Source organism: Euprymna scolopes, chromosome 24 (assembly GCF_053919585.1).
Source record: "Euprymna scolopes isolate OS-2025 chromosome 24, ASM5391958v1, whole genome shotgun sequence".
Classification (NCBI taxonomy): Eukaryota; Metazoa; Mollusca; class Cephalopoda; order Sepiida; family Sepiolidae; genus Euprymna; species Euprymna scolopes.
In genome coordinates this window covers 44,531,066-44,550,898 of record NC_136505.1, presented here as the reverse complement: position 1 = coordinate 44,550,898, position 19,833 = coordinate 44,531,066, and the positions used below count along the sequence as shown (strand labels likewise).

Here is a 19,833-nt window from a genome sequence, read left to right as displayed (position 1 = left end):
TCTCCAAAACTGTCTGACGGAACACGGGAGATAACTCTAAACATTTCAAACTTGCGAGATTTTAGAAAGCTGTTTTTAACATGTGGAGGGGACATCGGACAAACTCAAATTTGCTTTAAAATTTATTTTTTTCTTTCTTGGTAATAATGCACTTTCGTTACCGTGCTATTTTTTAAAAATAATATTTTAAATTTTAATTCAAGTTTTATGATATCTTCTTTATTAAGTGAAAGTACAGAATAATTACAAAACACCCTCCCCCATCCCCATGTTAAGAATGGCTTTTTAAATGTTATTTCAGCTTGGTATGAACCTGAGATAATCTCATCAGCATCAGACAAAACCAAACTCTTTGCCAAGAACTTTGCAGCTAATTCTACCCTTTGCGACCAAGGCCACCAACCCCCAATATTTCCTCTTGTATTAGAAAGCACGCTATGAGATATACAAATATCTGTACATGATGTTGCCAAGCTAATCAAAAACCTTGATTCCAGTAAAGCAACTGGCCCTGACGGTATTCCAATTATAGTACTCAAAAAAACTTCAACCAGAACTAGCGCCCATACTTACAAAACTGTTTAAACGTTGTCTTAAGGAGAATTGCTTCCCTTCACCCTGGAAAATCTTATCAGTATACCCTGTATTTAAGAATTCAGGTGATCGGTCATCTCCCTCTCTAAGTCTCCTGTGCGTCATGAGTAAGTTGCTGGAATCTGTTAAATAGAGAAGTAATCAACCATTTCAGCAAAAATAACCTTAGTGACACACAATATGGTTTCCGTTCTGCTAGATCTTCAGCAGATGTGTTATATCTTATAGGATGAGCGAATCTCTCGACGGAGGCCACCTTTCTAGGGCAATTGCTCTTGACATATCAAAGGCCTTTGATAGGGTATGGCATAAAGGTTTACTTCACAAGATCTCCAGTTATGGTATAGCTGGAAATGTCTTCTCAATTATTAAATCATTTCTCTCTGATAAGAGTAGTAGTTGATGCACAGAAATCAAAAGCTCACAGTATTAATGCTGAAATCCCTTAGGGGTCCATCCTGGGCCCAACTTTTTTCCTGATCTACATTACTGATTTTCCAAATCACATCCTTACATCATTCATAGACATTTATGCTGATGACACTACCATCTGTGGTAGCATATCTAAGACCGTAAACGACCAAGTTCTCTCCGATTCTCTCTCCTCTGATCTTGGGCACATGGTACAATGAGGAAAGAAGTGGCTGGTTACTTTAATGCATCTAAAACCAAGCTTTTATCTTTGCATCATCAACGCTTTGATCCCCATCTGGCATCAATTGAAATGAATGGCTCTCGTCTTGGGGAGGCTTCATGTTTTGACAAGCTTCATGTTTTGACAAGCTTCTTGGTTTCACCTTTACTTCTGATCTGAAATGGAATACATACATCAAATCTGCTAGAAAGGACTTATCCTGCCTTGACAGAGTTCAAAATAGACTTTGTAGCCTCGTAGGAGATGTCCTTTTCTCTTCCCTGCAACCCCTTTGTCACTTTGTTGTGAGTTTGTCTTTGCTTTATCATTATTCTCCTGGTAAGTGCTCGACTGAGCTTCAATCTATGCCCCCCCCTCACCAAACTTTCACAAGAAACACTCGTCTAGCTGAAAACACTATCAATAATTCCCCCCACTCTTTATCTGTGCCTAAACCTAAACATAGATTCCATGAACAAAGCTTCTTTCTTAGAACTGCTCACCTGTGGAACTGTCTTCCTTTTCCTGCTTTCCAGGTGACTACAATATGGTTGTCTTCAAGTCCAATGTAAACAAGTTCTTGATGAGCCATTCCACTTAACAAATTTACCGAATTTCCATTACTAACGATTACTATATTGTCCAATTGACTACTTAACACTCTTTAGCCATTATCCTAGAGTGGCCTTTGGGCCTTGATAAGTAGTGATGCCTATGTAAAGGAAAAAAAACAAGTACCTCTTTCTTTGGTTATTTTTTTTTCTGTATCACAATGGGGAGATTCTGGACATGGATTGTTTTTATTTGCCCTAACACTAACCCTAAGTCTGGTTTGGAAATTAAACTTTGTTGATCCTACTACTTCAGTCAATTTCTCCTATGAACTTGATTGCTATTTAAAATTCAAATCTCTATAAATGTCGAAAATTTAATTACAACTCGAGTTGAGTTGGATGCTCTGCAATAAGGCCAGTATAAAAGATTGCGAAACGATCATTATTTCATGACCCCCACGTTGGGAGTCAGTTAACACTTATATGATGACAGGTGACATGTCAATTCTGTGGTGAGTTGCTGGACAAGCTCAGAAAGGAACCAACGACACCCGCATCAGACACTGCAGAGACTCCCGTCCACAACGTACCTCATTATCACTCCCAGACCCGGTATGGTGCATGTATGTAGACAACCAACTGGTACAAATGAAATGCTCACCGAGGCACTGCTAGCACCCTACCACGTCACGTAACATGAATAGGTGCAATGTAAGAAGCTATAAGGCCGACAGGGAACACCACAGCACATGAACGATGTCGGCACCCCTCAGAACTCTATGGGATGAAGTGGTGTGCACCAACTAACCTGCTAACCATCCAACTGGTCCAAGACACGTACAATATATATCCAAGGGCCAGCGCCTTCAATCACTCCTCCCAGTACATATATGCTAATTACCCCTCACAGATGTAAAATGGCAAAGATGCCTTAGGGTAGAACCGACCCTATAAGGGAACCCGTAACTTTAATCTTCGTTTGTTCCAAATGTGAAGGGCAGTGTAGGAATATTCAACAAATAACATAAGCAAATATAAGAACATGTAAACAGCATAAACCTTCCTGGTACTTCTCCAGAATCTGAACTGAACTGAACTATTTTTTCTTTTTTTTTCACACTGACCCAATATTTAGGTTTACTTCAGCAAGAGTTGACTTAATATGGTCCAAACTCTGTAGAAGCTTTAAGAAAGAAAATACATGGACCAAATAATTAAAGAAACTAGTCCAAACCGCCATCTTTCAAAATTATACTCTATTGTTTTCAGAAAAAAGAAACAAATAAAAAAAATGAAAAAAAAATGGCAGCCATACTGAATGTAAATTCAACAGTAGTAATTTTTGGTGCCCATGGGGCCCTGACACCTGTACACTGCAGAGGTCCCGTCTGCAACGTACTTCAATAATTCGTCCAAACTCAGTATGGTGCATGTACGTTGGCAATCAACTGATAACAAATGAAATTCTCACCGAAGCACTGCTAGCACCCAACCGATTCACTTAACATGAACTGGTGTAATGTTAATAAGCAACAAAGCAGACACAGAACTCCTCAGTACACGTACGATGTTGGAAAAGCGGGACTAAATAACTGACTCAACAAACGCTTATAAATCCCCTGTAGTTCAGTCAATTGCTCGAAGATTTCCTTTAAAGCTACAAAGATCAAAACCGCTAAAACACTAATGGTAGGGTTGAAATTAGTGTTGGGATGATTTCTAAATTTTTTCCAATTCCAGGAAAATGTTGATTAACGATTCTGATATTAAGTACGATTCTGATTCCTGTGGAATTGTTGTTTTGAAATATACCATTATAATCGAAAGTCTTTGTATAGCGAAAAACATTTGGTACAGCGAAAAAGTGGAAATACAATTAAGGGGATTTTGAAAGCGATTTGATTTTTTTCGTATAATTTCTTTCATTGAAGATAAAATCAAAACAAATATTTTAACTATGAATTAAACATGCACCATGAAATTAATAACAATCAATTTCAGGAGTTATTTTATATATTAAAAAATATAAAGAAAAAGTAAGTCCTGATTAATTCAACAAAAATAAATAACATGTTTAGTTTATCTTTTGATATTAATTTTTTTGTTTTATTTTCTCTTTATCTTTGATAACTCTTTAAAATTTAACATTTTTTTTTTTTCAGTTTCAATTGCTAACTGATTTTTATTCCACTTTCTAGAATATTCTTCTTTCTAAATGAAATTTAAAAATAACTAAATCTTTGATTAAATTTTTAGTCTTTTATATTCAATCGTCTCAAATTATTCCTTTTTATTTATTTGACTTTTTAAAAAATATTTTTAACAATGTTATTTTTTAAATCTAAATAGTGTTTTTCTTACATGATATATGTTCATGTGTGAACGGGCGTAGTGAAGTGTCTTATCACATCGTATAGGAATCTTTCTAATAAGAAAGTTTAAAAAAAAACATATGGTTCATTTACTTAGTTTTTAATGCTTTTTTAATTGATCAAAAAATAAAGTTTTCACAAGCAGTTTGCAAAAACATAAGCACCAAACACATTTTTATGTTTTTCATTCTTTTTTTTGGGGTGAGGTTATTCCATTAACAGGTGCTTTTGCAGTTTAATTAACTGTTTTTCCGTAAGAAAGGTGCCAACATTTACCATTTCACAAAAATTCTGTTGAGGGGGGGGGTGTAGTGGTGCTGTAATGAATCTTTGTGAAATGGTACATGTTGGCACGTTACTTATGGAAAAACGGTTAATTAAACTGTAGAAGCACCTGTTAAACTACACAAGTCCCATAATTGAATACCCCCATCCCCCAAAAAGAACGAAAAACATAAAAATATGTTTGGTGGTTATGTTTTTGTAAACTGCTTGTGAAAACTTTTTTTAGATCAATTAAAAAGCATTAAAATTATGTAAAAAAAAAAAATAAATAAATAAACCATTTTTTTTTTTTTTTTTAAACTTGATTTGAAATGACTGCTTAAAGATTCCTATGCGATATAAGACACACCACTACGCCCGTTCGCACGCGAACGTATCATGTAAGAAAAACACACTACTTAAGGCAATGAAATGGTACAAAATAGTCCCAAGGTCTAGGGGTTCATACTATGCAAACGGTAAATTTGCGGCGGGTTTGATTATCAGCGACCGCGAATACTCTAAAAAACCAAATGAGAGTGGTCGGTGTTCTGTTGTAGCATAAGGTAACATTTACCATTGGTTTATTTCTATATTTATTTTTATTATATAATTATGTACTTATCATCCTTTAATGTTTATTCTTATTTAATGGCTTAATTTACCTCTTTATTTCTTTATAAAAAAAGTAAATTTTGGTAATTGTTTATTTCTATTGTTAAATAAAAGTCATTTATTGAACTTTTGAAATCGCCTCTGCCTTAATGCTGTTTCTGACGACCTTTTTATTTTTAGTTAGGGGTTGGGAAACATTTACCTATGCTCACATCACAACTGTGATATCAGGCATCGGTGAATGTCGACCAAGCCCCTACAGTCCTTTAGTTGAACAGCTCTGAGTTAATTTGCTAGGTTAGGATTCAAAGGATTAAAAAAAAAAGTGAAACTTTTTCCCTTTTTTAATAAATTTTTCACTTTTTTTTTTGTTTTTGTTGTGCAAAGAAGTTCCAAAAGAAATGTTTAATTGCTTCATTCGCAGAATATTTTTGTGAAATGTAAATTTCTAAAAGAAAAAAAAATTAAATTGACTAACCGCATTATTCTATTAAACCATTTATTGTTTTAATAATTTGACTTTGCTTGTTTTATTTTTTAAAAATATGAAGGTTGACAAGACATTTTTCATTTACTAATGAGATTTTTCATTAATTTACTAATGAAAGTGTTGGTAAAAAAAAAAAAAAAAACTTGCTAAAATATAAGGCCCCCCCCCCCACACTTTTTTTTTTGTTAGTCACGAGTTAGAAAAACCACTGATTTTTAACATGATTTACTCGCAATGAGAGCATTGTAAAATCTTTTTTTTTCTAAGGGTTAAGTATTCATCAACTTTTTGATGAACTTTATATAGTTAGGCTGTTTTATACATAAATAAACTTCGCTCACAAATGAAAACACTGTTACCCCGCGGCCTCTAAAGTTTTGCAACAGTGCAAACAGATAACTAATCATGGGTCTCGAAGTTTCGAAACAGACAGACAGCACCTATGTATGTGACGGAATAAGAAAACTCATTAAGATAAAGATTACCTTTAAAGTAGTTAACAAAATTCTTGTATATCATATGTTATGAAAAGTTCTATGGCGTTTTTATCATAAATTTTTGACAGCATTAATCTCACTTCAAACAAACAGTTCAACTTAAAAATATAAGAGAATCATAATGAAAAAATCGTAAATCTAAGATATTTTTTGACAATGTGATTCCAATTCCTCCCAAAATACACGATTCTTACAATTAGTGATTCAAATTCCAATTAATTATCCCACCACTAGTTGAAATAATGATTCATGCTTTTGTGGTGGTAGTTGAACTGTTAAACATATTAGTGAATAATGTTCTATCAGTCATGTGAGAGTTGCAAGTGAATTTCAATTATCAGTTCGAATGTGAATTCAGTGATAAGTCTCGGATTCCCTTAGGTAATCAGTCTCCATTAAGATGTTCCCATCTACATCGCATATTGGTAAAATATTTGCTTCTTTGGAATAAGATAACCACCATCACAAATGCTAGTAAAAATGTTGTAAAAAACAAAGCTATTATAATTGAATAACTTTAACCAGTTTTCCATATGCCGGTTGCAAGGTTAGCGATTGCAGGTGTGGTAACTTGCTTGTGGTCGTCATTTTCTCCTGGTTTGATTCTTTAGTAGATTTGCCATGCATAGGCTTGGTTACTTTGTGCTGGTTAGAGAAATACTTCATTTTGCAAAATGTCGAAAGTTTAATTCCAACTCTAGTTGGACTGGATGCTCCGAGATGGGGCCAGTATAAAAGATTGCGAAATGATCGTTATTTCGCAACCTCAACTCAGGAGTCAGTTAGCATCTAGATGATGACAGATGACACATCGATTCTGTGGTGAGTTGCTGGACAAGCTCAGAAAGGAACCAACAACACCCGCATCTTGCAGAGACCTCCGTCTACAACATACCTCATTATCGCGCCCAAACTCAATATGGTGCATGTATGTCAGCAACCAACTGGTAACAAATTAAATGCTCACCGAGGTACTGCTAGCACTCTATCACGTCACGTAACATGAATAGGTGCAATGTAAGAAGCTATAAGGCCGATAGGTAACACTGCAGAACATGGACGATGTCGGCACCCCTCAGAACTCTATAGAATGAAGTATTAGCCGGCCCATACAATGAACAGCCCACGTAATCTGACCCAGAAAGTAACAGGAAAAGAATAGCAAGACAGAAATTGAAAAAAGAAATACTTAAAATTTATTGATTAGATAGATATTTAATTATGTAAATAGAACTTTAGCAGTTTATTAATGTTTATTTATATGTAATAAATGTGTTTGCAAAGTATTCAAAAGCAAAATTTGTGTTTTTCTTTGGTAAAGCACGCTGATGCAAACACGCACACAGAAACACATGTGCACGATTCCAACAGCTCCGAAATGTAACCAAAGTAATAGGCCAGAAATATTTAAAGAAAAAAAAATGTAAATTTACCAAATAACTATATATATTTAATTTTTGCCGGAGACGTTGTAGTTTGTATGACATTTAATCTCATATAGCAAAGTGTGTATAAACAGAAGTTGTGTTTTTATTTACGAACGCACACTTGACCGAGCAGAAGAGTGGACGTGTAAATTTACTGAAGATCTAAATATATCTACTTATTTGTCTCTGTAGAAGTTGTTTTGTGTAATGTTTATTTACATTTAATTTTTTTTTTTTCGCAATAGTTTTAACAGATGTTGTGTTTTTTGTATCAGGCTCATCACTGGGACAAATAATGTTTCTTAGTGATGCCATTTTTTTTTTAAAATTGTAATAACTGGTTGTTTTTATAGAGAAGACTAGAATTCCGTAATATGAGAATAGTCAGAGATCAGCCAATGAGAAAGGGTGGAATTTGAGAAGGGAGAATTTATTATTTTTAAATCGGGGAAATGGAAAGATTATGTCATGTCTACGAGTTTATGATCCAATTACAAAGGCTGCAAGCACAATATCTGTAGAATGTGTATATTTCCTCCCAGTGTTGACTGGGGGCAGTAGGAAAACTTTATATTTAGTGAGAAAAGTAGAAATTACTTCCTCTAAAGATGGTGCAATTGTTATGGTGTTGCTCCTAGGGTTAAATGTAGGGTTTTATAATAATGAATAAATGTGTCTAAAATGTCATTCTAAAGTTACATAAGATAGTGACTAATAGTCTAGACATAATAGATTTGTATGTGGCATCTGTTGTTGCAAACCTACGGTACTTTGGCCCAGATGGGAATTTCTGCAATCAAAATATTATATATGGAGACAAAGAAAAATAAAATAAAGATACAATATACATAATATTAAAAACTAAGTTATAGCAAATTTTATCATATACGTAAAACACTGAAATGAAAGATTACCAGAAATTGTAAAGGATCGGAGAATATAAAAAGTGATGACAAAGCCTATCTATACATTTATCAACTTTATTTATGTCTTGTTGAATAAAGTTAAGAAATGTGTAAAGTCTAGCAAAAGGTGTTTTTTATTTTTTTTTATATGTGAGTAGATTTATTGTGACCGAGTTTGTGTGACTGCTATGTAGTAGTTAAATGTGCGATTTAAACGAATGCCTAAAAGTGACTGACTTTAATAGCGACCCTCTTTTTGCTTTTTCTTTTCAACTTTTAAAGCAAATAAAGTTTTCACATGTTGTTGCTAAATCAGAATTTTCGGCCAATAAGAATGAACCTGCTTGACTTTCTTTTGTTTTTTTTTTAACCTAAAATATATTCAGAGCTCAGCCAATGAGAAAGGGCAGAATTTGAGAAGGGAGATGAGAATAATAAGATTGGAAAAATGAAATAGGCAAAGGCAGAAATCCAAGCCAGCAGACATCAGAAAAAGAACTTGCTGCCTTTCCGCTGGGACCTTATGTCAGTGATGGTGAAAGAAAAGGAACACTCAATTAAAATTCATGTACAAACGTCATCGTCTTGTACACATATATGCAGGCAGAGGTGAAGCAAATTGCTACCCACTTACACACACTAACAGAACAAGGTAGATCCATACATAATACACGGTGCCACTCTACCTAATCCTTATATACACGTAGAAGAGGAGAGCATGTCTAAATGAACCAGAGAAAAAAAAAGAGTGGCTGTTCAAGCCAGTTGCTTTTAGGCATTGGTTTAAATCACATATCTCTGCACTAGTCTAAGCTGTGCTTATATTTTACTGGTCCATGATTGACTAGTGCTGTTTGCAGGGATGCAGGGAGCCATGATTTCGGTTGTACATGAGAAATCTGTGTAGAAGTGTTATGACTGGCAAGTTGGATCTTTTGATGACATTTATTTGTATTGTTTGATCGTTGATGATGATCAGTTTTACAACTAAGGAAGGAAACACAAGCAAAAAGGGTAACGACAGTGACAAAGAAGATATGACAAACACAGATGAACGGTGTAGAGATTGAGGCCATATTTTTATTTGCAGAAAAGGTACATAAAAAAAGTTATAACATGAAAAGAACTGAAGAAATATGGTTTGATGACATCATTGGAATCAGGAAAGGCAAGAAGGAAAGGAATGATGTCATTGAAATCAGGAAGGGAAAGACGGGAATAACATCACTAGAACAAAACCTAACGTATTTGTAGACATTTATGCTGATGACACTACCATTTATGGTAGCACATCTAAGACAGTAAACGACCAAGTGCTCTCTGATTTTCTATCCTCTGATCTTGAGCACGTGGTACAATGGGGAAAGGAGTGGCTGGTTACTTTTAATGCATCTAAAACCAAGCTTCTCTCTTTACATCATCAACATTCTGATCCACATCTGGCATCAATTGAAATGAATGGCTCTCGTCTTTAGGAGGCCTCAAGTTTTGACAAGCTTCTGAGTTTGACAATTACTCCTGATCTTAAATGGAACACGTACATCAAATCTGTTGCCAGGGCCACTGGAAAAATGGTGGGATCCTTCTATCGATCCAGTAGATATCTCACTGCTGATGCAATTCTCTATCTATATAAGAGCTAGGTACGTCCAAGGATGGAATACTGTTGCCACATCTGGGCAGGAGCAGCTAGAAAGGACTTGTCCTGCCTTGATAGATTTCAAAATAGACTTCGTAGACTCGTAGGAGATGTTCTTTTCTCTTTCCTGCAACCTCTATCTCACAGAAGAGATGTTGCGAGTTTGTCTCTGATGTATCGTTATTTTCATGGAAAGTGTTCGACTGAGCTTCAGTCTATGGTCCCCCCTCGCCAAACTTTCACAAGAAACACTTGTCTAGCTGAAAACACTATCAATAACTCCCCCCACTACTTATCTGTGCCTAAACCTAAACGTAGATTCCATGAACAAAGCTTCTTTCTTAGAACTGCACGCCTGTGGAATTGTCTTCCGTTTTCCTGCTTTCCGGCTGAGTACAATATGGTTGTCTTCAAGTCTGACGTAAATAAGTTCTTGATGAGCCATTCCATATAAGTTAACAAATTTACCGAATTTTCATTACTAATGATTACTATATTTTCCAATTTCTACTGTACACTCTTTAACCCTTATCCTTGAGTGGCCTCTTGGCCTTGATAATGTGGTGATGCGTGTGTGTAAAAAAAAAAAATAAATAAATAAATAATGAAGTGCGGCAGGTAGGTCCAATTCATGTAGACATGGCATGGAGCTGGACCTTTAGGAATTAAGCAGGTAGGACTGATGGATACTGAAACAATAGCCGGAATCGGAGCAAGAGCGAGAACCATTTCAAGAAGGAGCTAGAGAAGTTGAAGCAGACACTGCTCGAAGGAACTGAAAAGGCAGGCTAGAGCAGTGGTTGTAGCAGGAGAAAGGGTCATAATGTCTGACAAAGATCTATGGAGCAGGTGCAGTTGATTGAAATGAAGGAGAGGATATCAAGTGTTGAGGTCAAGTTCAGAGGTCCAGCTCCTCAGTGAAGAAAAAACATTCCTTTTATACTGTCGTGTGAGCTGCCACTGGTGCAACACTTTGGCCAAATCTGCTTGGTTGGATGGAGTGATGATTTGAGCAAAAAGAAAGTTTTGATTTCTGTCATACGGATTATGCCACACAAGGATTAAACATTTGATTTTATTAGTGTTGAGTCATGAACAGATTCAGCATGATGAGGGCTAAGATATTCAATGATTAAACATCCGGGTTTTAAAGTACAATTATAAAATGTGGCACAAGGCCAAAAAGCAGGGGGCATGGGTAGAAGCTGATCTTCACTAAGTGTAGCTATCTAACTTACGTTAATATGATTCACCATGACATCATAATCGTAGTAAACATTTATACTCCATTCATCAAAACAATTGTACAACAGTTATCCTTCTGAAAACACACCCGCCCACACACATATATATATGAAAATAAAAGCAGGTATAATATTATAACATTATAGAAAACGGGGGAAAGAAAATGGGTGTGTGTGTGTTGTTTTTTTAGAAAATTCTCAACGTTTCGTCGTCATAAGGATTGAGGAAAATAAAATCTTATACCGAAGATTTTATTTTCCTCAATCATCCTTATCATTCTCCTGAGGAATTCCCCTATAAATGGGAGCGAAATGTTGTGAACTTTCTTTAAAAAAAAAAAAAAAAAAAAAAGCCACAGGTTCCTTCCTTTTTCCACACATGTATATATATTACGGCATAATCACATTGACACGCATGTTGTCATTAGATTACTGAAGTTAAGCAATGATGAACCTGGTCAGTACTAAATGCGTGACCATTTTGTAAAATAATAGGTGTCTGTCAAAGACTGAAGGAGCCTGAATAAAAAATAAAAATAATAGGTGCTCTATCAGTTGCACCAGGATGTAGAAATTTCCAGGTTAGTGTCTGGGAGTGCATTTGAAACCACTGGGAGAGATTCACCCTAAGCCTTCATTAAAACATGCATCTATAAAAAGGAAAACGAAAAACCTGAGGTCCATTGTATGCTCTGTCCGTAGCTATCAATTTGCACCGACAGAGCTACGCAATGGTTCCAAAAGATGTGGATGCTCCTACACAAAGCCTTCATAACTATAGACAAATCATCTGTATGGATTTTGGACAACTGAACCTCCAGTGGATAGAGACTTTGAATCTCTACAGTTCCAGGTGAGAATTGTCTGAAGATAGCGGCTTCAATCCTACCCAAAGCCGGCCAGAGGCTTACTTGGGCAACACGTAGTGAGACGACAACAACTATGGATGGCATTAATTGCTGAGAATGCAGTTAGAAGATTTGGAGTTCCTATCCTGTCGCAGTTACCACCTGACGAAGGCCAGAGGAATAGTTGGCCGAAACGTCGTGAAACAACATCTAAGAATAGATATCCCAAACCAAAATTTTATTTTTATCATATCTAAAAAAAAGTAATGTGGGCATGTAGATTTTTGTAAACCATTTACAAAAATACCAAATTTATTTTGGTAGGTCAATTAGCCATCAAGTTATGATCATTCAAAGTTTGTCGGAAAGTTGAAATTTGCTATCGTGGCCGAGAAGCCAAATTTCATAGTCTATAACTAAAAATGTAAGCTACTAACAAGTGAAAAATCCTTATAAATGTAATGTCATCTTGTAGTAGATGAAAATTAATACAAATTTAGGCAATAAATATTAGACGAAACCAACTTAAACACTAGGCAAAATACCTCTATCAACGCGAAAACAGTGAAAATACGACACAGAAATGCAACTTTAACTGTTCATATCAATTTCATTTTAATAGCTAATGTATTGAATCTTCTTAGTATGATTCAAAACACATTAGAGATCAAGATAATTCTTTCTTTTAATTATAAATTGATAAAACCACTCAATTGTGGACCATGTAAAAGCAGTCAAACAGGCAATTTTGTAAAAAGGGCAAAAAAAGGTAAAAAAAAATGAGTCAAAAGTATACGTTACTGAAATTGCTATAAAACTGTAACCATTGGTGGTAGAAGCTTGAAACTTTGCAACTTTACTAATTTTTGGATGAGGAATTCAAAAAAATGGTTGCCTTGTTTCTAATAACAAAACTTTTTGCCACAGAAATACTTTTACTTTGGGAAATTTAAACTCGCCAAAAAAGCACCAACGACAATAATATTTAGAAATTTTTTATACAAAAAAAGGCACAAATCAATTTTTTTAAACATTGAAAAACTTTCAACTTAAAAAAATAAGTAAGAAAGATATTTTAGGTCTTACTACAATTCCTTTCTTATCGATCTTCTCTCAGAATTCTTTCATAGGCTTCTGCTATGGTAGATATCTCAGGAACCCTCCAAATCCTACCATCACTTGAAACTGGCATTACCTCAAAATCCCATCTGTAGACAAATGCTGACTCTACTTGTGCAATGTCATCTGATAAAGGCCATCGAAAATAATCTTTTCTACTTTTTGTTTGCATTAAAAATTTTACTACAGCGCTGGATGCAGATATAATATCAATGACTTGGCCATTGTAAAAGTTGATGTCATAGTAGACAGCTACCCATTGTCCTTGATGTTCATAACTGAAGATATCCTGAGATGGATCTTCATCACAACTGCAGGAGTTATCTGAATGTTCAGCAGATTCACTTAGGGAAGACATTTTTTGTTGCTTTGGTGGAGGTGGAGATGAATCAATTGGATTTCTTTTCAAGTAGTCAGAGAGAGCAGCTTCCAGTTGAACTTTATTTCCACTGGTGTTGATTTTGACACCTAAAACAACCTTGAGGTATCTCAATTGGTCTTTGAGTGCTTCCAAACCACTTTCTGAAATTTTTTTTATCTGTTTATCAGACTTCACTGGACCACCATGCTTAATAACAGTTAATAATTCTCTCTTTCTCAGCAGCAGCTTGACGTTCTTTTTCCTTCTTTAATCTTTCATTTTGTGCAATTTTTTCTTGGACACGAAGTTTCACAAGGGCTTCTTGTTGTGCATGTTTTTGTCGCAAATGTTTTGCATGTTTTCTGGAGATGCTCAGAATGGATTGCCTCTTTGTTGATGGTATTACTTCCAACCAAGCTGTTGTCCGATTGCGCTTAAGCATATTTGAAGATGATCGATTATGTAGTGATGCATGTCGTTTTGTTTGCATGCTAAAATCTAAATCTCCAAAGGCATGCTCACCTGACAGATTTGTTAAAGGGCAGCTCTTCAAGGCATCTCTCGTCTCCTGATCTACATCTTTTCCAAAAGCACCTCCTTCTAAAAAGTCATGCAACTGGTGCTTAGTGACAATGAGGAACTTACTGAGTATCTTGCGCAAACATTCTAAAACAAGTTCAGGGGCTGTGAGACTAAAGAGAGACACATTGCCTTCCTCAAAGAATTCCCCATTAAATACACCTTTACAGTCAGATTTTAATAACAACTGGGGATTGTTGATCCAGCATTCTAAACTTAGAGCCATTTTCTTGATATAGTGATGGAAGTCAACATACTGAACAGTGCTGTTAACAAGTTTCCGAAAGGTTTGGTCAAATTAATGTTCAACAAACCAACTGCAGCAAGTAGGGAATGTAGTCTCTCATCAGAAATGTCAGCCAAAACACTCTGTAATTTCAGATTGCAAGATGTTGCAAACACAGATAAAAATAATTTTATGTGCTCTTTATGGTGATATATTGCCAGGGCATTTTCAAATAGAGAATTAAACCTATTTGCCCGATAACTTGTGATTTGAGATTGGTACCCTTCTTTGCTGAAGCATGACAGCAATTCTGTCCTGCAACCACTTTTATTGTTCATGAGTGTATGTACGGGTGACGACAAAAAAAAAAAATATGCGTTCTGTCACAATTTCTGTTAATGCTGACATAAGCGTAAATTTAGACATGTTTGGCGAATTGAAAATCAAAAACAAAAACGTGCGTTCGGTCACAATTTCTGTTAATGCTGACATAAAAAGTTTTTATGTAATTATTTTCAAATTTTAGGACAAAATAATTTAATATATTTGCTAATATATAACCTTGGAACTGAGTTTTTATATTTAGTCAGTTTTTTTCTACAAAGCGTAAATGTTAACATGTTTTACGAATCCAAAACAAAGAAACAAAAAATTAGTAAATAAATAATGCTTATAATTTATTTTAAATAATTTTAATTCTCTTTTTTTTTTCATAATTAAAAAAACTTATGTTTCTGAACAATAACAAAAACATATACTTTATCGTCATAAGTCACTAGCCGAACGTTTTGTTTATGGAATTTAATTAAAATAATTTAACAATGCTAAAGTTTATCCAACCGAAAAAAAATAAGTTTCCGTCAGTCCCACACAACTAAAAATGTTTTGTACACGGTTTTATTAATTAATTTAATTAAAATAATTTAATTTAACAATGCTGAAGTTTATCCAACCGTAACCGAAGGAGAAAGCTATGAAAGAACATATGAAAGTTTGAAAAAAGCTATAGAAAATAAACTGGCATCATTTTTTTTAATGACGTTCTAAAAATATTAATTAATTAAAAAAATATCTTTCTATAACTTTTAAATAATAAAGAAAAAACAAACTCACCTAAGAACTTTGGTAAGTCCATAGTGAAATGAGTTGTTTGTTTGTTCAGTCAGTCAGTACTTTGTGCTGCTGTGTGGCTACTGGCTAGCTGACAGTTGATAATTGGTCTCTCTGGCATTAAGTTGAAAATCTCTGTAGGTACCCTAACTTTTATTAGTGTGGGCTCCTTGATTTATGGGGCCATAAACATGACTCCAACAGATTATTAAAGGGGAGATATTCCTCTACAAAACGATGCCTTTTTCGGAATTCTTACTATAAAATTTCTTTCATGTTTCTTTCACTGAAGTTTTCAAGTTGGATTTTTTTTAGAAAAACCACTTATAACCTTTTAATAACCTCACCATATTATTAAGTGACCTTTTTTCTTTAAAATGATACCATTTTTATATACTTAGAGACTCACAATATGAAGCCAACAAATTTGAAAAACATCAACATTTTTTTTGTGTAAAAAATAAAGCGACATTTACCAAAATTAGAGGCATAACTTGAAAAGTCCTGAAAAAAAAAAACTATTAAAGACACAAGAAAAAGAATTATATATCTATAAGGACAAAAGATTAAATTTTATTTAAATCAAAACCATATCAAAATAACCCAAAAAACAAACGAGATATCGCAAGTTGAAGTTAAGGGAAATTTTACTTTATTTACTAGTTTTCGCACCTAAACTAGGCCAGCTTGGGATACCTACTAAGAAAGATGAGGATAATAGTCCGCAATGAATAAATTAATTAATAATACTCATCTCATTAATGAATTCCAATTAAAATAATATAGAAGATTGGCTATTCGTATTATTTGGATTCCTTAGATTACTCTTCTCATCTTGAGTGTTATTTTCACAATGTTTCGGTTGATATAACCTTTGGTCTTCTTCAGGTGTATCTTGTCAGATTCTGGAATCTTTCTTTCAAACTTTGGAATCTCAGTGGATAAAATATTTAGTGAAATTCAGTTCTAAGTTACACTCTTCTGGAGTTTGCTGATTCAATCATCAGTGCGGACTACACTCAAAATGCAATTGCAAATTACTTAGGACTTTTACGCATTCATCGCTGATGGAACAAGAGCATACTACCTCCCATAGATTATATGAAGGGGTTCTGTTTGAAATTCTCTGCAGATTCCGGAGTTCAACAGGATACGTCTGGAGATGATCAGAGGTTACATTGACCTAAGCGTTGTAAAAATAACACTAAAGATGAGAACAGTAGTTTGAAGAATCGAAATAATGAAAATGTATAAGATATGTGTGTACAGTCGGATAGATTGATAAATGTTGTATATTCAAGCTCTGCAGGCTTGATTTCCAGTGTTTCCATGAAACTGTAGGTATCGATGGACAATCTAACTAATGTGCAATGTTATTATTTCAATAACAGAAGAATGTTAGAAGATAAATATTTGAAACACTAATAGATTTGGAATTTTCTAATAAGTCAAATATTTTAAGAAGGACTTGGAATTTAGTTCAGAAAATAATGTTACAATAAATATTTACAATAAACAATAAGATTGACCTGTTTACGTAAAGTGCTTAACTGACAAAGAAACGGCTGATATATTCACATAAACAATTGGGAAAGAGTAAGTCAGTTACAGAGCGGTGACAGGATTGGTCATAATATTTTTACATCCATGGAAGCGCTAATAAACACATTCTAGAAAGATGTAGAAACCAAAAGAGAAATGTTGGCAAACTAGAAGGGAAGCGTGTATACATGAAAATAAAGTTGTGTAAAATATAACCCAAGTGGCATGGTGTTTCCTTCTTTCAACATTTTACAGACCCTTAAGTCAAGTGCCAACTACCAGAGAAAAGGGAACCAATGAACACAAATAGTTTCCTTTTTTCTATGCACCACACACGTATAAAATTTATTATTGTCACAATCGTGAACTGAGATGTAAGTTAGCAGTTTGTTATAAAAAAATTGTTTTATGCTCATCTGTTATTGTTTGTCAAAGAACTGTGTTCGTCATCTTTAAAATATGTTTCCTGTGAACTGTTATATGAATTGAATGTGTTAAACACGCACCCGCATTGACAAATGACAATACCGGAGTGTATACACACAATGGACGATACGGCCAATATATCATAGGGCTCTACATTGCGAGTTAAACAGTCACATTTGCAAGTGATTTCTCAAAATGGCAACTAGAAATAATGAAACACTTTTAGCGATTGCATTTCTTTCACTGACAATCTTCCAAAGTTCACTACTGAGTGAAAAATATCTTTCTACACTTTTTTTTTTAAATAAACGAACAAAGTTAAATTATTTAAATAATAAAAGTTTAGTGGAACAATATACTCTTTTTTTTTTAACGAAGGCTGTTTAAAAGGACATCTGAAGAAATTAGAATGTTTATAGCTTCAAATATCAACATAAAATTTGTTGTATATTTAGAATTACACTTAAAATTTAAAAATATACAGGAAAATCTTTATGATGTACATACTCGTCACAGAACAAACATGTCATATTCTAAAAATCATATGGGTTTGGCTAGTAACTTTTTTTTTTTTAATTTTTTTTACATGGAATTCACAACTTATCAAGGCCCGGGGGCCACTCGGGGATAAGGGTTATTGCATGTACAGTAATCAATGGGATAATATTGTAGTAGTCGTTAGTAATCGAGATTTGATAAAGTGTCTTACTTAAGGGGGCGGTTTATCAGGAACTTGTTTATGTTGGACTTGAGGACATCCAAGTTGTAGTCAGGTGGAAAAAAGGCAAACGGCAGAGAGTTCCACAGGCATGCACTTCTATTTGGCTAATAAAGAAAATATTTACGTGTCAAAGGTCAACTAAAGATAAATTTTTCCATAGAGCCCTTTACCAACACAAACATGAACTATGTTTATTATACATACATTTAAAGAGACACTGTATATATGTTATATAGACCACTATCTTTTATATGCATTTTAAGATTGTGTATATATTCACCCAGTTATGCTACATAAATATTGATACCAAAAGTTTGATGTTTAACTTGCACCATTATTTGAGGAAATCTAAAAAGAATTTAGGAATGAGTAACCACTTTTGTCTTATTTACATACAGAGAAGCAACATTTCATTTTTTTTTTCTTTTTTGCATACGTCTATTATTTTTATATAATACTAGCAGGGGAAGGAGGCACCCGTCTTAATCTGGTCGTAAAATACGCTTAAATATGATATTTTAATTTGTCCAGATTTCATATATATTATTATAGTCGTGATTTTAAAAGTAAAAACAAAGTATTTGGGTGCCATCAGCTACAATCGAAAGCAAAACTGAAGCATTCAAAGCTGGTGGAGTTACCACTGTACCAACGTGACACGCATATGAACTGATTAAAAATATACTAAGGTTAATGTACAAAATGTATTACGATTTTTTTCAGTTTTGACCTCATTTTTCACCCCTTAAAAACTATTTTAACCGGCTGAAGACCCATAAAAGAACAGTCTGTAAAAAATCCAATCATTTGTGGCCCCTAGTGCTGCTCTGCGATTTTTAGTTTTGGAAAAGATAGTTTAATAATATGGAGACAGACAGACATATAGCCTTTTATATATTAGATTTTTTTTTTGTTATGATAATATTTAATTACTATATTTATGAATTATTTACTTTTTTTTGTTATGATAATATTTAATTACTATATTTATGAATTATTTACTTTTTTGTTATGATAATATTTAATTACTATATTTATGAATTATTTACTTTTTTTTGTTATGATAATATTTAATTACTATATTTATGAATTATTTACTTTTTTGTTATGATAATATTTAATTACTATATTTATGAATTATTTACTTTTTTTTGTTATGATAATATTTAATTACTATATTTATGAATTATTTACTTTTTTTTGTTATGATAATATTTAATTACTATATTTATGAATTATTTACTTTTTTGTTATGATAATATTTAATTACTATATTTATGAATTATTTACTTTTTTTTTTTTTCTTTGCAGGATTTTTTTTCTCCCGCATTTACTTCAACTTCATTAAATGAATCAACTTTGGAATACTATGGACATTTCGTCAGTACATTTTTCCGCACAGCGGTTTCATCAATCGTGTCTTCCGGTGCCACTCCATTCTTAGTTGCATCTGTCGATTTGATTTACCCATACTGCAGACATTTTCGAACTCATATTAAAGTCAATGATCCTGTTTTCTTACCAAAAGCTTTTCATTTACTTCTGTTGAATGTTACAAAAACGGTAAGCAGTTTTGCACAAATTATTTTGATTAATGTTTAAAATGATGAAAGTTATTTATTTTGGTGCTTGTGCAGTTTTTATGTTTTTGATATAGAGGAAAATC

The 19,833-nt window shown here is 33.8% G+C and overlaps 1 protein-coding gene across 1 annotated transcript in view; it reads left to right on the top strand.

Moving 5' to 3' along the window:
* Positions 1 to 19,833, top strand: part of LOC145246684 (uncharacterized) — a 98,370-nt gene that overhangs the window by 903 nt on the left and 77,634 nt on the right. Inside the window, exon 2 of the mRNA XM_080108404.1 lies at positions 19,479 to 19,730. Coding sequence (XP_079964530.1) covers positions 19,479 to 19,730 — 252 coding nt within the window. The remainder of the gene's footprint in view (positions 1 to 19,478; positions 19,731 to 19,833) is intronic.